This window comes from Barbatula barbatula, assembly GCF_947034865.1.
Source record: "Barbatula barbatula genome assembly, chromosome: 7".
In the NCBI taxonomy this organism is placed as follows: Eukaryota; Metazoa; Chordata; class Actinopteri; order Cypriniformes; family Nemacheilidae; genus Barbatula; species Barbatula barbatula.
Genome location: NC_136770.1, coordinates 16,312,473 through 16,333,844, shown reverse-complemented (window position 1 = coordinate 16,333,844; position 21,372 = coordinate 16,312,473). Strand labels below are relative to the sequence as shown.

Genomic DNA, 21,372 nt, shown 5'->3' with positions numbered 1-21,372 from the left:
TAATGTAATACTTTAAGTGACGTTCACCTAAAAATGAAAATCTTCGATTACTCACCCTGTTGTCATTTCAAACCTTTATGACTTTCTTTCTTCTGATGAACACAAAAGAAGATAGTATTTGAAAGAAAGTTGATAACCAAACAGCACTGGCCCCCATTCACTTCTATTGTATGGACAAAAACCCATGCAAGTTAAAAACATTTTTCAAAAGATCTTCTCTTGTGTTCCGCGGAAGAATGAATGTCATACAGGTTTGAAAAAACTTTGGGTGAACTATCAAATTAAGGTAATATTAATTAATATTAATGTATGTTTTTTTTAATAATGTAATTTTAATGTTTCAACATTTATTAATACATATTTAAAACATCTGCTAGTGCACAATGGTTAAGCATAAACAAATAAGTATTTTGTTGAATTTGTATTTACTAGCATTAATAAAGACCAATAAATGCTGCAATTCGTTGTATACATTTTCTCCTCACAATGTAGCAACTAATGCTACTCAAAGAATCAGACCTTATTGTAAGCATTTTCCTGATAATATACCATTGACCTAGTTTAACAACCAAACATGAAAGCAAATATTCTCTTTCAGGCGTTTTGCCGACGTGACGCGTGCACACAGAAACACATGCTTGTAATCACGAGTATTGTTTAGATGTTGTTGAAATGTACAGTGCAGTACTCACAGTCACGTTTATATCCTATTATTCTCTCCCTTTCTTTTCGCTTTCTTTTTACAGAACGTGAAGAGAGATTGGAGACATGGAGAGGGTGCTCTGCAAGGATGGGAACATTTAGTTCTGAACACCTTGTGCTTCCGTTCAAAAGTGGAAAGCGGAGAAAATCTAGCAGATGAGCAAGTGATGTGAAACGTAGAAACGTGTTACACTTAGAAAAACAAACTAACATTGAATTTAAAATAAGTATTGGATTGACGTCTCACATAGAGCTGTAAGCTTCTATTAAGATTGTAGTCATTGTAGGGGAAAACTAATATATGATGTATCTAAAAATGTACAGTTCAATAAATAAGATATAATTTAACAAATGATTAGTCATCAGCTTGGTATAAATAATAAGTCTAAATAAATATGTGACACTTCAGAAGCTGTCATTCTACATCGAGATGACATTGGTTGCCTTTGCCTGCAGATGCAGAGTTCAGAAAATGAGGATCTGGCACAACAAAGGCCAGGCTGTTTTTTCTTGAGCGATTTATCTGTGTTCTGTTCTGTGTGGCGGCTGGATGTTGCTGCAGGACAGCAGGCTGCTCATTATGGTTCGGCACAGGGCTTGATGTAATTACACTCTGCTCTGGAGCTTCAGGTGCTGCAGTGTCTGTTTGATCATCCTTATTGGAGTGGGCAGCTTTTAAAACGTTGGACTACAACACACACACATGCAAAAGCCACACTGAACAGCAATGAACTTGCTTGAACCAAACGACAATTGGCCATTGTGTGGTCAGCCTGATCGGAAAATCAGTTTCGAGGTGAATTACCGAACAGTCCAATTCTGCATATTTTAGCACAAAAGCTAGCCTCTCTCAATTCAGTTTAACCAGTCACTTTGCTGCCTCCAAAATGTACCCATCACTTGTCATCTATATTTCTGAGTTATGACAATCTCTAATAAAAACAAATTCAACCATGCGTTCAGCAATGTTCCTGTAATGCAACAAGCATCATTGATGTATAGCCCTAACTCTAATAGATCAAGTTAGTTTGAACGTGATGAATACATTTATTTTCAGCTTTTGAGAGTTTGAACTCGTCTACACATGCTTAATGGTGAAGCGAAACTTAATTGGTGGGAAAAATAATTATCGAGCCAATTACATTGAGTTAGTGAAACTTGAATAACGTTGTAAACAAATAATGGCAGATATTTAAAATGACACACACTGTTAAGTTGATGTTATTATATTACATCTGTGCATCTCATAAATATAGAGTTTGAGACTTGAATGCTTTTAGACTTGCGACAATAAATTACGTGCTTTCAGATCCCCTGGATTATTTCTTAGAGTGTCAGGTCAGAAATATGGTTATTACTAGTTTAACCACATTGACGAGTGGGAAACTCGTAATTGTGGATGATACACAAGTTATGTACGGACGCGTTGATTTCCAACATGATGAAAAGCAGTCAGTTGGCAATGTTGATAATTTTGCATTGTTATTTTAAACATGTGATACATGGAACGGCTTATGAAACAAATCGTGTTACGTTATCATGTTTTTATTGTGTTTTATTGTGTTAGTTAGCTGTATGAGTTATTATGGCTAAAATCTAAACAAACCAACTGCAGTTTGATTGATATTAATTGGAATGCACAATAAAAAAACATGATTTAAAAAAGATCCAGTCACACTTCAGTATAGGGGGCAATTGTCGCTATTAACAAACCATTAACTACGATTTCCCCCCAATAAACTCGTAATTTGTTGCTTATTAATAGTTAGTAAGGTAGTTGTTTGGTTAAGGTATTGGGTAGGATTTGGCATGTAGAATATGGTCAGGCAGAATATGTGCTGTATAGGTACTAATAAACAGCCAATATGCCAATAATAGGCATGCTAATAACAACTAGTTAATAGCGAGAATTGCCCCATACTGAAGTGTTACTGGAGTTATCTCTTTTGGAACCAAACCATTAATTTATGCCAAGGTATATATGATTGGAAATAAAAATGTTGCATAAATAAAAACAGTAATACAGTCCCAAAACAGTCTCACGGGAGTTTATGACACAGTCACAAAATTTGTATTATGATTTTCCCCTTTTGTTCAGGTCGCTCAGTACCTTTGTGCCTGTTAAGTTAAGGTTTGGGGTGGGCTGGGGTAAGAGGTGATATTAGGTTTTATGTTTATAGACGTTATCTACATTGAAAGTCGTGCTGAGTGACAAACACACACACAAAAGAAAAAAAAACTTTCGCTGAGGGATATGACAAAGGGGACATTTGTATCCATGAACAATAATCCATAGATTCTAGATTTCGTGGCTATGGTTGAAAGTGCGCAGGAAACTGTTCTTATAACATTCTTCGTAGTGTTTGGTTTACCATGCTTCTGTGTTATTTTGGTCTATGGCCAACCCAAATGTTACGGTTGAGTGAGAGTGCAGGTTTGACTAAAAACAGTTTAAAACAAATAATAAAGAAATAAAGAATCCTGCTGATGGTGGTTTAGTAACATTTTGTGGGTGTTAGCACGTAAGGCTGTCTGGTGTTTGTTTTGTCATCAGCTACAAATGCAAAACCTACTGACCTGCGGGCCTCCATTTTGTCTTGACGCTAGAATGTTGATTTGGTAACACTCTGTGACTCATCACAAATACAGGAGTGACTCATGTTCCATGGAATAATCATTTAATTATAAATGCAATTGAAACTTTCCAGTGTGTACGTCACAGTGTCCTCATTCGGCAACATAATGGTGTTACTTAACTTTAAAATGTAACTATTGGTGGTACCCGCATCCATAAACCAATTGTTTTTTGGAAGAGGATAGGCTGAAATTTGTATTGTCATTCTTTGTGCATTACCGGCAGCCATGGCAGCGGTGATTCAATGATGATCAAGTGATGGATAGAGGGATAATAGTGCAAATTGAATTCAGCACTCATTTTGGGTGTGTTTTGATAAAACAATGCAGACAGTCAAACTATCCCTTTAACACTTTGGATAGTTAACACTTGGCTTTGAGTTCATTCCTGCAATGTATAATACACATATATGCAAATCCTCAAAGCTTATAAACCAGTTGTTTGTATGCAAATACAAGACCCGAAAAAAGATTGATTTTCACCTTGATTCTGAACACCATATCCGTGTGTTTGCGGAACATTTCATTTTAAAACCATGATGAGAGGCTGACCGTCCATTTACTGCTATTACAGCTTCCGTTCTTTCCACTAGATGTCTGACATTTAGGTAAAGGTGCCGCATGTAACCTGCCTCAGTAATTTAGATGTAAGAACGTTTGTTTTTCGGTTTTGCTAACACAGCAAGGGTGTTTAACCCAGTGACGAGTCATACGTCTTTTTCTAGGAATGAGAGTGGTGATAAATGTTAACATCTTTGCCTCCGACATTGTATATTTTGGCAGTGTCCCATTCACCATCCGCTTCATTTCATTTCATCTCTCTCTTGTTTTCTGTTTGTTTTGCCATTTCTCCGTCCCTCTGTATCTATTTCTTGATGTACTTTATTTGTTATTCTCAGCACTGAGCTCCTCTCGGTTGTGTGAATAAAACACTCTGATCGAGTGGCATAATGAAAGCGCCGTGGATTAAAAGAGCCCGCGGCACATGAAGGCAGGAAGCAGCCGTGTTATGATTCATTTAAATTTGGCATTTGAATGATTCAGACAAATATTCACAGAGGAATAGAAATGAAATGCCAGAACGTGGCAGCATCCAGTAACAGTGAGCAATTTTCATATTAAGAAGGGAAAGATAATAAATTCAAAGCTCTTTTCAGTGACCTGGTTCGGTAAAGAAATGGACAAATTCAGAAACGCAGAATTTTCTTTTTTATAAATAACAAAGGACACGCTGTTATTACTTTTTAACGTGTGGATGAAACAATCCGACATTCTGGAATAAATTACATTCAGTTGTCAATAGTTGATATGTACAGTGCATATGAAAAATAAATCTTCAGAACTTTAATGTGATTATGGATTTTATATGATCAACAAACATACATGCATATAGTTTGATGTAAAACTGAGGTACCCCGTCAGTCCTTACTGACAATTTTGACATTTTCCTAATCGACTTTAGTTTTATTAATCCATTTCAGTTTTATGGTTACAAGTGTGGCCACATTTAAAAAAGACCAAATTATTATTTTTGGTCAAAATGTTTTATTGCGATGTCCAATTGCCATATCTGTCTATTCCTGTCCTGCAGTGAACTACAAAAATTGTCTGTGTGGGCCATCAGTAAGCACTTCTGGAGGCACCTACAACATCTTTTGTTAAATCATACACAAAGTATAATGAAATGTAAATAAACATGCAAGGCTACCTCTGTTAAATCTACGAAAACATGCAAAAGTACACTGAATCACACCTGTGAGTTACATTTGTTATACCTTTCAGGTGTCATAACTGCAAACCATTAGCTGCACATGCTAAGGGCAAAATAATAGATGCTTACTGCAATAATTCTTTACTTGAAGTACAATCTTTGATGTCTAGACTGTAATAGTTAATAGCACTCATGATGTGTGTATCATATTAAAAAAATGTTAAGGCGTTTTGGGTTTCCATGACCTTATATTCTTAGATACTAAATATTGTGCCCAGTGCTTTAAAGACATTCCCTACTACTTGATCTTCCCATCTTAGCAACGTTCAATAGCAGTAACCAAACCACAAGTTCCCAGAGACTGTATTCTAACATGTCACACGTTTGCCCTAACATTGACATTTAGTGGAGCTTTCTATACTTGTTTCTTAAGCTGTTTGTGCTCCTGTTTACCATTTCGGCATTTTTATATTAACATAGATATTGACAAAAAAAGCCCACTGTTCCTTTCCTTTATCCTTGCCCACTCCACAGCACATTTAAAGGTTTTACCAAGAGGATAAAACTACAAACAATCAGGTTGGAAAATGCTCATTGAAAGTACTCAAGCCACCTCTTCACTTCCCAGAAAAGCCATGAATTACGGATTCGTCTGAAAGTTTTATTTAGGGGTCAGAAAAGAGTAAAACTCCAAACTATGGACACGTATACACCATTTTGAGGAGGTTTTGAAATTATTACAATTATGCACCTCTCTTTTTTTAACTAAAGACAAATCACACACAAAAATGATGATAGATATGTTTTGACTCCTAATACACGATCATTCATTTATTTAATTTAATTTTACTTTGTCATTCGGTCATCCGAGCACTGGGCAATTTATGCGGACATCTTTTCATGTAGCAATGATCTCTGTATCAGCTGCAGGGAGGCTATATAACACTTTTGAATATTTTCCAATTTCAACAAAAATTGATTAAAGACTTCATGACTTGAACAATTGAATGTCAAATATTTGTTTGTCTGAGGTTGATCCTTTCTCTTGTATCTCCCTGCAGCCGATGAGTCAGTTTACTTGAGAAGTTCCTGATATTGCTCAGACCTCAGGAACCGGCCAAAGGAGTCTTTCTCCATCAGGGTGTAGATGCGGCTCTGAGCAAGCTCGAAGGTAGCGGGAGAAAGATCAACCAAGTTCCTCAGAGTTACATCTTTGGTGAAGTGGTCGATGTTTACCTACAAATGATTTGACAAAAAATAACACCAATGAAAATGTACATTTTATTCAGCACTAACAAGTTAATTATTCTATCTTTCTTTTTTTCTTCTTTCCTTAGAACTGACTTGCCATGCACACATTAAATGTGTTCCACAGACCCCCTACAGTTTCAGACACTGTCATACAGTTCTTCTTTCTTATTAAGCTGGATGTTCATCCTGTAACATCCATCTTAACAAGAAAGAAGCACCATATGACAGTGTCTGATAACTGTAGGGAGTCTGTGGAACAGTCAATCCTGCAGACTACCTGGAGCATGAAGTGGAGCAATGAAGCCAATTATACATATTTCCTACAGACAGTAAATTCTGTACAGTAATGCATATACTGTGTATTCTGCAACTAGACTTTTTAAAGACTTTTTAAGACGTTGATTAAGACGTTTTAGAGGCCCTGATCTCATGCGAAGAGCCAAAAAACAAAGACAGCCTTAATCCTGGAAACTACAGCATGAAGGATTTCTAATGCTTCTAATGCTAAGACGATGTTTTCACAAATAATGTCATAAATACATTTTAATTATGTATGTGGGGCCCTCTAATAACCTTTCTATATGATCTGAAGGTCAATGTGTTTCGGTCAAAGTCATTTCCCTTAAAAAACTTGTAGATATTTCATTACTGTTAAGCCTTTTTATAGCCCCTCAGAGACCTTTAGAGGGGAGCACATGGGCCTCAGCGTTTATACACTAATCTAAACAAACCTTATAAAACATATTTTCACAGAACATGATTAAGAGAGTAAGAACTCCTTCTACTTCTCCAACAGTATGCTTCACTTGACTTCCAATACAGTGTTACGGGGAATATGAGTACTCCAAAAACAAACAAACCTCTTTAGGTCCACCGGTCTGAATGAAGTCCTCATAAATCTTCTTAGCTTTGGTGGCCATTTTCAGGGGGGACTTGGCCTTTTTGAAATCCTCGCAAGCCTCCCAGAACTCAATATTTTCATCACTGAACTCAGATCTCAGGAAGCTCTTAAAGGTGGCCAGACCATCTATGGAATAAAAAAAGTGTGGAAAAACCATTAGAGTGGATGCGTGTACAGCTTTGTGTGTTCTAATGTCCTGGCAACACGCTTCCGCTGTAGATCCCGTCCCGCCGGCTCTTAAAATCCTTATCCAAACATTAATGCAGTGCATGCCTGGGGCACACAGCCAGCTCTTACACAATGTGAGCTGAGGAGAGATTGCATTAACATCATGCAGCATTCGAGCGACACCTGTGCATTGCTCGGATCGATTCTTGTAAATTACTGACAATTCATAGCTGACTTATTTCAAACACTGGCTGGCAATTATTTGTCTGAAAATGGATTTTTAACAACCCACACTCATATTGAAATGCACAATGTGTCAATGTATTCCTAAAAAAGCACTCAAGGAGCTTTAGCAGGTATATGAGGGATGTTTTTGCATCAAGCAGAGAGCTGTTATATTTGAACTGAAGCACCTACTGCACATATAATGCAACATGGACTGTTGAATTTTGATGGCAATATAAAATGTATAATTAAAAGGAATATGGTGAAATAAAATAAATACTTCGGCAAATGAATACTAAACAAAGCAGTGGGACTCTAAAAACATAAAATTGAATGAATATGGTTTGTTATCTCTGCAGTATGGAATAACATAATACTTCTTTAGCATCTTTAAAGCCATTTAGCCTTTTTATACATTTGCTTTCTTTTAGATGTTTGGAAAGATCCAAAAGTGTCTAAGGTCCTGCAATGATGAATAAAAAAGCATCTGGATGTTTTTAAAAGGTTTTATAAGTCACAGCGGACAGGGTCATTTAATTTGTTTCACCACAGCTGCTTTAATTCGCTAAAATACTTCAAAGTACATTTTTGAAGGCTCTATTGACAGAAACTCAATATGATATACATAACTATGAGTTAAGAGGTGTATAAAGACCATACATAATGAAGCGTTATGTTTTTATTTCCTTACATTGTTAAAATGAAAGGTGCCTCAAATATCCTGTTGTGTACTTAAACTAGTGCTTCAAATCTCTTTTTCTCATAATAGTTTTATTGGTAGAACCATATATAGTCTTGTGGTTCTTCCAGGAACTGATAAGATTCTTGAATAACCCCATATTGAGTTCTGGGGTTCTGGTCACCCTTTCACAACACTGGGACCTCAAAGTGCTTTGCGGGTTATTGAAGGAATTTAAATAAAAAAATGGTTGTTGTAAGATCTGTAAACCTGTAAGTGGTTCCTGGAGAATCTCTCTTGTACAAGACAGCATCCAGAGGAACCCAACAATTTTTTTGTGATCATTTTGATGTGTTATAAGAATAGTCCAAAGTTTGGGCCTCCACAGTTCTGGAGCTCCGTGGAGCTGTTGGCCCATTGTCGCATCGTAAATGCATGTGGTTTCTATGTTGGTGTGTGTGTATTTAACTTTTTCGTCTGCGCATAGCTGGAATATGGGGAACACTAACAAGGGCTGATTACAAAGGGAATGTGACGGGCAGGTGACAGGAATGAACACTAATGGAGAGAATACTGGGAACAAGGGGCGGAGCCAAGACTAGAGACAGGAGAACACACGGCGCAATGTCACAACAAACAGCCACGTGTCTCCACACAAGACTTAACATACACACAAGACATGGAACTGTCACGACCCTGTCCACAAGGCTCGAAAACTCCAGACAGGATGGACAGGATCATGACAAATCGGCTTTGCAAAAAATGTGCTATTGAAATAAATTTGACTTTGACTACTTGGATCCATACACCACCTGGTAATAGCAGGAAACCCATTTGGCGAAGACAGCATGGTGTTTTACCTGCTAGGAAGGATCTGCTTGCTGGCAACATTACCATGGGTGTAGGCCTTGCTATAAGAGACGACTTTTGCTGGACTTTCAGAAGTAGAGCATCAAGTTATCTTCAGCTGTCTTGAGTCTTATCAATTATGTCAAATGTCCCATGTAAATATGATCAGTATCCAGTGAAAATATTACTGATAGCATTGTATATTGTGGTCAATTTGAGTTGAATTTGAGAACTTTTTTAAAGTACCTGAAATATTTATATTTAAAGTCAAATTATGTGGCTATAGATTTGTTAAGATAAAAACTTTTCATAAATAACAATATCACCAACTCAATATTAACTATACATGTGATTTTATGAATTTAGAATTGTAATGTACAATACTGACTATCCAGAGAATATTTATTCAATGTAAATTGTTTTTGTTTATCAATAAACTGTTTGTTTTGTATTTGGTTTCTATCTTAATATTTCTGCCTATTAAAATATTGTGAATAGCACTATAGCAGAATAATAAACTACAGGGGTAAACAAAAAGTTAATAGGATTAACTGTGAAAAGGTTCCTTGAAGCACCCGGGGTGGTTCCTGACCATTCTAATGAAAGGGTTCCTCAAGAAGCCTTAAGGGTCCCTTAGAGAACTGCACTTCTTGAAACAGTGCCCTGAGTTTCCCCCAAGGGTTCCGCCGGTGTGGTGATGTAAAGAACCCCAAAAGGTTCCTCAAAGAACCTTTAGTTTTTACAATAGCATAAGTTAACGTCACGTTACGTTTACTTTACGAATGTAATGTTGATCGTCCAATGCAGTAGGCTACTTCACAAATGGATGTATAGCTAACATAAATGTGGAGTATTACGTGTTTATATTGGCTCTGAAATTTGCTGTAATGACAATTGTAGAGAGAGTAACTTTTTACGGCTGTGATCCTTCTTTGTGAAAACTAAAGTAAACTTTTAAATAGTTCAGTACAGAAAGAATAACAGTCCATCAGTGTCTTAATCTTTATTTTTGTTAAATACAACAAACACAGCACAGCTGTTGCTTTACGACATTGTTGAAAACGTGTTTCCTTAAAAAATGTCACTGAAAATGCTGCTCTCTGAAGGCTGAAGGTGCGCTCATCACGTGAAATAATTTAAAAAACATTTGGAAAATGTATTTGGTGAAAACGAATTAAAGAAGCAACAAGAGCAGAGGTTAAAGAGGTTAACCTCAAAATCAAAAAATTGTCTTTATCCACATGACGGGTAACACGTTTTGAGACCTCCCGGCATCTTCAGAACACAAATAAAGATATTTTAGGTGACATTCGAGAGATTTCCAGGCATCCTCATACACATCATGGTTATAGTTGTTGTCAAGGTCCAGAAATGTACTAAAGACATCATTAAATTGGTCCATCCGCTCATAGTGGCTCAAATAAAAAGCTTCTAAAAAGCTTCTTAACACCAGATGAGCCGCACACTGACACAGAACAGAGCCAGACCTCAGCCTATGTGTCGTGTCTCAACCTTGGATGGCACTGGCCCATTCTAAACCCCTAAATCCTGGCCCCCCACTAAACATAGCAGCCCCCTCACTTTGTGCACCCTGGCGCACGGACTTTGGTGTTGGGTGTGTGTACAAGGGTTGTCACGATATTTCCACTATACGAATGTCTTGCCAGAAAGATTGACCATGTCAATATTAATGTGATATTTTGAACTTTTTCAAATCTAAATAAATTATATTATGAGTCAAATTCATCTTAAACTTTGTGTGTGTTTTGTGTCAATGTAAGACTGTGGTGGAGAGAGAGTTTGTAATCATTCTGAATAATTTGTTACGTGTAGTATTTTTAATCATGGTTTTTAATGTCTCGTTTTTTGTCAAAACCAGTATTTTGTGACCCCAACACAATCTCAAAGCAATTCATAACTATTTTACAAAGAGACTAATTCGTATAAATTTGTATGATAGAACAAAATCGAGTCACCTTTTTTGCACTTCCGGTTACATCACCAAGGTTTTTTTAAATTTTTTTTTGGTTTAATGTATAACATACGGTTTGTGGTAAACAAAACCTCTAAATATGTCATTTTATGACATAAAACACACTAGTTATAACCCGCTCGTGTCTTTAAAACAGTGGTTGCTAACAAGTAGCTATAAGCCACTACATCATTTGGCGGGGACGTTAGACGTCGTATCATATATACAGTAAATCTCACAAATAATGCAACATAGACACAAATCTCACAAAACGTGGATGGATATACATTCACAGAGTAGTCGCCAGGCAACACTGTTTTTATAAAGCATTAAAAAGCTTTGTCCGAGGATTGGTGGTGACATTGATATGGAGCAACCGTAGTGTAGTCTGTTTATATCCTCATGTTAGCTTTTTACTTGGCGATTGTTTTTGCTTCAAAATTTGGTCTGCAAGGCCCCTTTTAGTGCTAAACCAGTAAAACAGATCCATTTCTTTCTATGGATCTGAACTACTGTTAGGAACATTCTGTCAAATATGCAACATCTAAAGGTTAATCTGTCCTCGGAAGCACAAGCAGTTTACGCATACCAAATCAAGTGCATCAGTGTAACTTCATAGATTTTTGTGAGGTTCCCAGCCAACGGATATAAACAAAGAATTAAATGTGTCTTACAGACCCAGCCGATAAACGAAACCTTCCAATCAGCGGCCATGCCTGAAAGGACATTCAAGACACAAAACGCAACCAAATGGCCATTAAGATAAACATCGTACTCACAGCTGTTGGAGAGGACCTTATCGAGGGACTCGCGCCATTGAGCAGCTTCTTCAGGTGTGGGTCTGATCAAAACAAGCAGAGTTCTCTGTTTAGTTTCTTCCTTTTAAAGGCTCCAGAGCAAAGGTTTTTCCAAGAACAATCTATCTATCCAGTTAATTTGGGTCTATTTCAAGATTGGAGATAAATTCTGGTGTTGTTTTCAAATACAAAATGCTAAGTTAAGCGTTTGAGCTTCATCCAGCAATGTAAGGTGTAAGTTATTACCTTAACCACCAGCTTGTACTTCACAAGTATAGCTTGTGACTACACAAAAACACAGGAAACAGGGTGTTTTCGATGTTTTTCATTGTGCATTCAGAGCAATTGTGTCACCCTTACGCTATACATTCTCATGAACAGACAAAATGTAAAACTGTTTATTTCCACTGAAAATATCATATTCAGCGAATTCTAGTTCTGTAGTTCAATTGGTAGAGCATAGTGTCAATTGGTAAAGCAATTGGTAGTGCGTAGTGCTATGGTTTTGGGTTTAAATCTAAGCAAACACAAATACTAATTCAAGCTATAGTAACTTTGGAGAATGGACTAATGTAAACATAATTCTTGAAGTAAAGTCAGAAGTTGTGTTTTAAATTCGTTTCTCACCCTTTGAATGGACCCTTATCTTTAATGTACGTGTTCAGTTTCTGCTGTTAAAAGACTCTTGCATAAGATATCAAAGGGAGCTGAAATGGTCAATTGATGCAAAACGAAGCATGAAAGAAGAAGAAAAAAAAACAATAAGAGTCAGAGGAAAAGCGAGGAACTCACTTCTGAAGCTTCTCTGGTTTCTTCTCAGGCTTTTCTTGGTAGGGGATGATAAGGTCGATGGAATTCTCGGGCTTCTGAAGCAGAGTTCCCAATTTAGTCTTGATCTCTTTAGCCCTGAGGACGACACAAGCATCAAATGATCCGGAATATTAATACGCAATTATTATCATGTGTAAATTAACAATCATGACACATTTCATATCTTAAAAGTTTAACCTACAGTAGTCTCATCAACAAAGAGGATACATATCGAATGACCATTTCATTTGCAAACTCTTAATGCGTGTTTTGTCCGGGATTCTGTTCAACTTTTTTTATTGACTTTTGTTATTTGACAAAACCATGCATTGAAACAGCCCTATAATGCATGAATGACATTTTTGACATTTTTTAGACTGTATTACGGTTTGGCAGATGTCACAGTAAAACAACATTTTATCTTCCAGTGTAACATACAGGTATAAGATATTCAGACTATAAGAAGGAACAGTTTGCGTAGTGTGAGAAAAAACACAAATCCCCACCAGATGATTTGTGGATTCAATCCAATGCAAACATTTAGATTTTGTTGGGGTTTGCTGTACAGTTCATCCTGCTGTCGCATAACAGATCTATTGCTCAAACTGCTGCAAAACAACTGATATCCGTTTGCAGACAGAATTGAACTGAAATGTTATCTGATCCAAACAACCCCAGTTTGCCATCCTAAAACTGTCCCCTTTAAATTCCCTTCTGGGTTGGGAAAAGCCTTTTTTATCCAAAAGCACACAAAGCGGTCCATTACCACTCTCCATAAAATGAAAAAAGTTCCTGTTTCACACAATGCAATGAACAATATATGTTATTAGATATTATCTGTCACAATTCAGAAACCTCAAACATATAAAAGGTGAAATGGCATTGCAAAAATGTCCTCATATTTAAAATCAACTATAGTATTTAGACCATTTATGTACAGTATTCCAGATTACACATACATGTATACCTAATGAGAATGAATATAGTGTAAATCTGAAGTACAAGTATAATCCACGATTTTAACTTTCACACTGCTTACCTTTCCAGACATGTCTGGGGCAGGGCAGCTAATCCCTTACACATGTTTTTTAGCGGTTAAGTTTGGGTTTGCAAAGTTAGTCCACCAGCAAGAGTCGTTTCCTTCTCTCTTTAGAATTTGTCTTCTCGCACCCCTCTGTTATACGGAGGAAGCCTGCTGGCCTAAAGCCAACAACTCGAGAGCCAATCACCTTCTTCCTTGCAGTTACAATGGAAGCTGAGAGAGCTCTGGAGATGATCAACACCAGATTGGACATTTGAAACCTGCCAAAACATCAGTGCACAGTGCTTTCGATCCATATCTATTCTTATTAACTCACAGGAAAAGCTTTTTTTTGTAAAATAAACTGCTGCAGATGTTAGTTTCTGCCTAAGATACTGATGCTCAGCAGACATGACAAGTATGAGATGCACCAATATTTTTAGTACTTCTTATTTTAGGGTGAACTATTAATAGGTGAATGTAAATGATAAGTGCTTTGATAAATGCATTAAAGTGTAAAACCTACTGAAAAGACACAAACAACTATTTGCAACACATAAAAAGACAATTATACAGTATCTTGGAAAATAATTTTTGCTGCCAAAATGATTTCTCACTGGGATTACATCTTTTTAAGTTCTTTATAAACAAGAAAAAACACCTTAGAAATATGTTTGTGTACTGAGTCCACCAATTCCACCAAAGTATAAAAATGACAACCTGGTTTGTGGAATGTTGCTGAGTGCAAAATAAATAATGATAACAACCAAAGAAAAACACATCATTGTCCTTTTTGGAGACAACAAAACAAACTTTCAGAAACAATTAAGAGACCACTTCAAAATAGCTTTCAGTATTTCTGAATTCACTATTTAAAATGATCATTTATGTTTTCTTCTGTATGAACAATAATAATAGTTTACTTGCATTTATTTGCAGAAAATGAAAACTAAAACAGATCAAAATAATAGAAAAGATACTCTGCATTTTTCAAATTCATATTCACTTGTATGCAATACAATAATATTTCTTTATATATTTAGAACAAGGTTCAAAAGTATTTTTTTTGTGTGATAACCTTGATTTTGTGTCCTGTCTTCCTGTCAGTCTTTCACATTACTGTTGGATGACTTTATGTCACTGCTGAGGTTTGATTTTGTTGAAATTCAACCGACACTGTATTGGAATGGCCACAATACATTGATTAAATGGAAATTTTGACAGTCTTTAAATTTTTTATGCAGCTATATAAATATCTTTATATCTTAGTACTGTATATACAAATATATTTAGTTCAGATGTGCTCTAATTGATGCAAAATTAAGCACAGGCTATTCATTTCACACTGGGTAAATGTGTTGGTAATGAGATGGTAACAGCTGGGAACACTGTTCTGTGACATTAAGCACTGCAGAAGAGAAAGGGTCTGTATGCTTAAGGCACACATGTTAAGGAAAGAACATGGTCTTATTATACCATTACAGGTGTTGACAACATTTTCCACTGGCTGACTGCATTGGACTCAGAAAATGAGAGTGTTTTCTATTCTGTCAGGCACTGAAGCCGGATACAGAGGAAAGGTAAACCAAACTTTGGCTTTGTAGTGATAAACATGTTGGGCAATGTGACGTACAGGGTGAAAGAACATCAGACAGAAAATTCATCTAAACAGATGTTGAACATTGTTCTGTTAGAACCTAATGCTTGAAGATCTTACATTTCTGAAAAGTGAGCAGCGTACTGTATCTCACAGTACAGTATATGTACAAAGTAAAGTTCACTGAGCACAGTGTGATTAAAAAGACATTGATACTGTTATTTTGCTTGTTCCAAGCTGAAACATCTGTTTTTTAAAAGGCTCTTTTTGGGTAATAAATGTACTGATCAAAATTGCCATATACGGGCTGTTCAAAGCCCAAATCAAAACCTTATCATGCCGTGTATCACGTTCGGATACAATTTGGGCACGTTTACAACAATTACTCCAAATTACTTTTGCCTTCCGCAGAATAAAACAGTTTTTAGTCTAATATAAAAGCTTGGCAAACAGGAAGGCAAGCAAAGTTTGTATGTTGACCATGCCGGAATTTATTCAAAACCCAATATTACTCAATAATAGATTTTTGGCCAAGTGTAGCTATTTTGTTTGGACTAACAGCTAATGCTTTCACAAGCTATTTCCTTTAAAATCAATCAGCGGAAGGGACATTTGATTAATTCACCTCATTTTTTTAGGACCTATAGTGTTTAATGGTTTTGTGAGGTATAGAGTTGATACTAAAGCCACAACATCCATTTCTGTAACACAATCACAATCGCTTAGGGAGTACCTTTAAGCACCTACAAAGAAATATAGACCTTCATACTTTTAAATATGACTAAAACTTGCAGTATATCAGGGTAAATCACATCTTCCCTGATCTTTGGAGATAAACAGCTCATTGCAACTTTGGAACATTTTCCCCAATGAAAAAAAAATGAAATTATTGAAATTAACCCCAAGACAGTTTGTACCTTTAAAACTTCCTGACGATCCAACGGACGTCAATAAATGACCATGTTTACACATCAATGACATATTCTGTGTTCAAAACTGTCCAGTGCTGAGGTAATGAGGATACAAAAATGACATTATAAGAGTATGAGCTGTCTGCACTTGGGTCCCCTGTCCATGTTCCCCCCACGTTCACGACAGAATGATCCGGCCATTACAGAACCAAGCAGACAGAGGGATCATAACGGGAGGGTTCCCCTTCAGGGTCGAGGCCGTCAGGCTGCCTTCCAGGTTCGGGGCCGCCGGGCTCCCTTCCAGGGTCGAGGCTGTCGGGTTCACCTCCAGGGTCGAAGCCGACGGAATGTAGTTCCCGTCACAGTTCCCTGCCGGCACTCAAGCCGGCATTCCAGTCTAATGCAGCCGGCAATCCAGTCCGGTGCAGCCGGCATCATTGTGTGTTGCCCAGTTTTGTCCTTGTTAACAAAGATTTTTAATAAAAATACAAAACACCAAAAAAACTAAAACCCACGAGGGGGTAAAATAACAGGACATGGGTATGAATATGAAGGGTAACAGGAACAAAGACTTATTACATTATACTAAATCAGACTAAATACAACACTAGACATGACTACAACTAACTAAACTGGCAAGGGTAAAATCACACACCATGATCCGGCACAAGACAGATGACACAGGGGCATTAAATAAGGGAAGAAATCAAGAGGGACAGCTGCGGGGCATGAAATAACTAATGAGGAGACAAGAGGGTGGGAACAGAGACGAGACCAGAGGGAGTGTATGGCAAGCCATAAGGACCATAATTGCCTCTCTCCACATTAACCTTGAGGTTCTGTCACGATCCTGCCACTAGACCAAGAAAAACCTGACATGATGCGTCAGAATCATGACACAGATCAAGTTTTTTTTAACAATGTCTTTGATCATTTCAGATTTAAAGGAATAGTTTATTTGAAATCAAAAGTCTCTCATCATTCTCTCATCTTAATGCCACCAGATATCCACAGCTGAGGACAAACTCCTCGGAAGCTAAACGATAGCTGTAAAAAACACAAGCAATTTCATTGTATTTGGTGAAAATCTTGACCTAAGCTTAAATCAAATCATGGAATCATGGAGTCGCTTCGTGGAATGATTGTGTTAAGTCACATGACACAGAACTAAGGAAATGTGATGTGACTGACATGCCATATTTGATTTTGTTTGTGTTCATATAATCATACACATCTGGGAAGGCATAAGGAAACAAAGAGAAAATTCAGTTTTGGGTGAACTGTCACAAGCACGCCAGGCCACTTTCACTCACGAGCAACGTCACCAGAGTTCTAAACACCAACACCTGCAAATCATCATCACCTCATCACCGTCAGCATTTAAACCCCATGCAAACTCACAGTCACCGTCCGATCTCGTTTGTATTGCACAAGCCCTAAGGACTCCACCGCACCACTTACCTGATCTTCGTCTCCATCGTCTCCATCGTCTCCATCGTCTCCATCGTCTCCATCGTCTCCATCGTCTCCATCGTCTCCATCGTCTCCATCGTCTCCATCGTCTCCATCGTCTCCATCGTCTCCATCGTCTCCATCGTCTCCATCGTCTCCATCGTCTCCAGTATTTCCCAGAAGCAAGCTTCCTATCTTCCTGCATTCCTGTTTACAAGTATCTGTTAATAAACCATCCGTATTTTGTATCCATTGATCTCTGTGTCTTGTGTCCGTAACAGAAGATCGGACCGAACAGAGTATCGGCATGAGCACCCCGGATCCTTTCCAGGAGTTGGTGGATGCTCTCCGACGATCGTTGACCGCCAATCCTCCCGCACAGGCAACGACGAGCACCGCAAGCAACACAGCCGCTTCTCCTTCGCCTCCGGTAAATGCCAGTCCCATGGCCAAACCGGCGCCCTTCTCAGGTTCGGCGGAGGATTGCAACGGATTTGTGCTTCAATGCTCGCTGGTCCTGGAGATGCAACCGCACCTATATCCAACCGAACGATCCAAGGTGGCCTTCATCATCTCACAGTTGTCTGGTAAGGCCCTCCGGTGGGCAGAACCTCTCTGGTCACAGAATAACCCGCTAACCCATTCCCTGTCAGAGTTCATTACTCACTTCAAGGAGGTGTTTGGAAAACCTACATGGGATTCGGCCATCGGAGAACAACTCTATCATCTAAAGCAAGGTACCAAATCCATCACAGATTACGCTTTACAGTTTCGTACTCTGGCCGCTTCCAGTGGGTGGAACGAACAATCCCTGTTAACCACTTACCGTCAAGGTTTGGATCCTCGCGTGCGGTTGCATCTCGCTGCATACGAGGACACCATCGGGTTAGAGCGCTTTATTCAACTCTCCATACGTTTCGCTACTCGTATGCAGTCGTGTGTGGAGGAACACCAGGGCCAGTCGTTAAGTTATCCATTTTCCCGCCGACCTGAGAATGTCAGCCCTCCAGAACCAGATTATGAACCCATGCAAGTTGACCATTCTCGACTAACTATGGCGGAACGGCAGAGGAGACTGACCCAGAGTCTGTGCTTATACTGTGGAACCCCGGGGCATTATATAACCGAGTGCCCCATTCGTCCTCCTCGGCCAGTGGTGAGTGCCATCATTCCGTCTCTTAAACAGATGAAGCCACTCACTACTATTGTTACGCTTACTGCTGCTGGTATTTCCCTTACAGTTGTCGCCCTCCTCGACTCTGGGTCTGCCGGGAACTTCATCTCGGGCTCCCTCTGCCGTCAACTCAAGCTCAAGAAAACCGCCACCCCGTCCATTTACCAAGTCCAATCCATAACCGGAAAACCTCTCAGTCGTCGTCAGGTACGCAAGTTTGTGGGACCATTATTACTTCGAGTGGGTCTGTTACATGAAGAGGAACAACATCTACTGGTTCTGGAGGAATCCACCGCTGACATTGTTCTAGGGCGCCCCTGGTTGGAGCAGCATAACCCGGTCATCTCCTGGAAGACAGGCGAAATCCTGAAGTGGGGCGACGACTGTTTTCCGGGCTGCTTCACTACACTCCCGGTACCCAACGCATCACCCCCTACGGACCTACCTATCTGCTCCACATCCATCGAAAGCCCGATAGAGAAACGCTCTGTGGAGATTCCAGCCTGTTACGCCCCCTTCAGTGACGTCTTCTGCCCTTCACGTGCTTCCAAGCTGCCTCCACATCGGCCATGGGACTGTGCCATCGATCTGCTGCCGGGTGAGCCAGTGCCCCGTGGAAGAATATACCCCTTATCACGTCCGGAGGAGAAGGCCATGGTGGATTACATCAACGAGGCGTTACATCAGGGATATATCCGTCCGTCTACTTCCCCTGCTGCTTCCAGCTTCTTCTTTGTGGCCAAAAAAGACGGAGGATTAAGGCCCTGTATAGATTATCGAGCCCTCAATAATATTACCATCAAATTCCGTTATCCCCTTCCACTCGTCCCAGCTGCCCTAGAACATCTCCGTGGTGCCACTGTGTTCACAAAGCTGGACCTCCGCAGCGCGTATAATCTCATCCGGATACGTGAGGGGGACGAATGGAAGACCGCATTCGTAACACCAACAGGTCACTATGAGTACCTAGTAATGCCATACGGATTAGCCAACGCTCCCTCCGTATTCCAGGACTTCATCCATGAGGTACTCCGGGAGTTTCTTCACAAATCCGTTTTAGTATATATCGATGACATCCTAATCTACTCCCGGAACCTGACCGATCATCGTCGTCATGTTGCGGAGGTCCTCCAACGCCTTAGAAGCTTTCATCTTTTCCTTAAAGCGGAAAAATGTTCGTTCCATCAGTCCTCAGTGCAATTCCTAGGGTATGTCATCGATCGCAGTGGCATCCGGATGGACGAGCGGAAGGTGGAAGCAATCAGGTCCTGGCCCATTCCCACGAATATTAAACAACTCCAGAGATTCCTAGGCTTTGCAAACTTTTACCGACGATTTATACGAAATTACAGCTCCATCGCCAGTCCACTCACTCACATGCTCCGCAATCACCCAAAATCACTGTCTTGGTCCCCAGAAGCAACAAGGGCCTTCGAGATACTAAAGACAGCCTTCACAACCGCACCCCTCCTTGTTCACCCCAACCCTGAGATCCAGTTCGTAGTGGAGGTAGACGCTTCGACCACCGGAGTGGGAGCAGTGTTGTCCCAGCAGCAGGGGAACCCAAGTAGACTCCATCCATGCGCCTTCTTCTCTCGCAAGCTCAGCCCGGCGGAGGTAAACTACGACATCGGAAACCGGGAACTTCTTGCAATCAAGCTGGCGCTTGAGGAATGGAGGCATTGGTTAGAGGGTGCCAAACACCCCTTCATTGTACTTACTGACCACAAGAATTTAGGCTATCTCCGGGAGGCAAAACGTCTCAATCCGCGCCAAGCTCGATGGGCGCTATTCTTCACCCGTTTTCAGTTCACCATATCCTACCGCCCCGGACCAAAGAATGTAAAAGCAGATGCATTGTCCCGTATTCACGGTCCAGAAGAGAGAGTGGAAGAAGCCGAGCCCATCCTTCCAAACCAAGTGTTCGTAAGTCCTATCGTCTGGTCAGAAGAGACCCTACCAGCCTCCAATGCCTCCACCCGAACCCCGCCGGGCTGCCCCCCGGGGTTACAATATATCACCCGTGCTCGCCGCAAGGATCTCATTCACACTTCACATTCCTCTTTGGGCACTGGCCACCCGGGGGTCAATGAAACCCTCTCGCTGCTAAAAGAGCGCTTCTGGTGGCCACGCATGGCATCCGACGTACGCAGATACGTGCAAGGATGTAAGGAATGTGCCGTATCTAAAAGCCCCCGCCATCTTCCCTCTGGAAAACTACATCCTCTGCCCGTTCCCAACCGACCCTGGTCACACCTAGGAGTGGACTTCATAACTAACCTCCCAATATCCGATGGATACACATGCATCCTGGTAGTGGTTGATCGCTTCTCAAAATCATGCCGCCTGATCCCCTTAAAGAGCTTACCCACTGCCATGGAATCAGCTGAACTCATGTTCAACCATGTCTTCCGGTACTTTGGAATTCCGGAAGATATCGTCTCAGATCGGGGTCCCCAATTCATCTCCAGAGTTTGGAAAGCCTTTCTACGACTCCTAGGTGTGACCGTCAGCCTGT

General features: G+C 39.7%; 1 protein-coding gene across 1 annotated transcript; it reads right to left on the bottom strand.

The window, feature by feature from the left end:
- Positions 1–4,532: 4,532 nt before the first annotated feature.
- Positions 4,533–13,893, bottom strand: rgs5a (regulator of G protein signaling 5a). Its single transcript, XM_079459777.1, has 5 exons — positions 13,739–13,893; positions 12,682–12,795; positions 11,872–11,933; positions 7,159–7,325; positions 4,533–6,283 (listed from the first exon to the last, which is right to left on the bottom strand). The coding sequence occupies exons 1-5, from the start codon at positions 13,780–13,782 to the stop codon at positions 6,122–6,124; spliced, it is 549 nt and encodes a 182-aa protein (XP_079315903.1). The 5' UTR covers positions 13,783–13,893; the 3' UTR covers positions 4,533–6,121.
- Between the last annotated feature and the right edge of the window lie 7,479 nt (positions 13,894–21,372).

Bases quoted from the DNA above. Each gene is read 5' to 3' on its own strand.
- rgs5a (XM_079459777.1), bottom strand. From the start codon at position 13,782: ATGTGTAAGGGATTAGCTGCCCTGCCCCAGACATGTCTGGAAAG. The intron at 11,934-12,681 runs GTGAGTTCCTCG...TGTTTTGATCAG, and splicing joins AAACCAGAGAAGCTTCAGAA to ACCCACACCTGAAGAAGCTG. The intron at 7,326-11,871 runs GTGAGTACGATG...TTTATTCCATAG, and splicing joins TAAGGTCCTCTCCAACAGCT to ATGGTCTGGCCACCTTTAAG.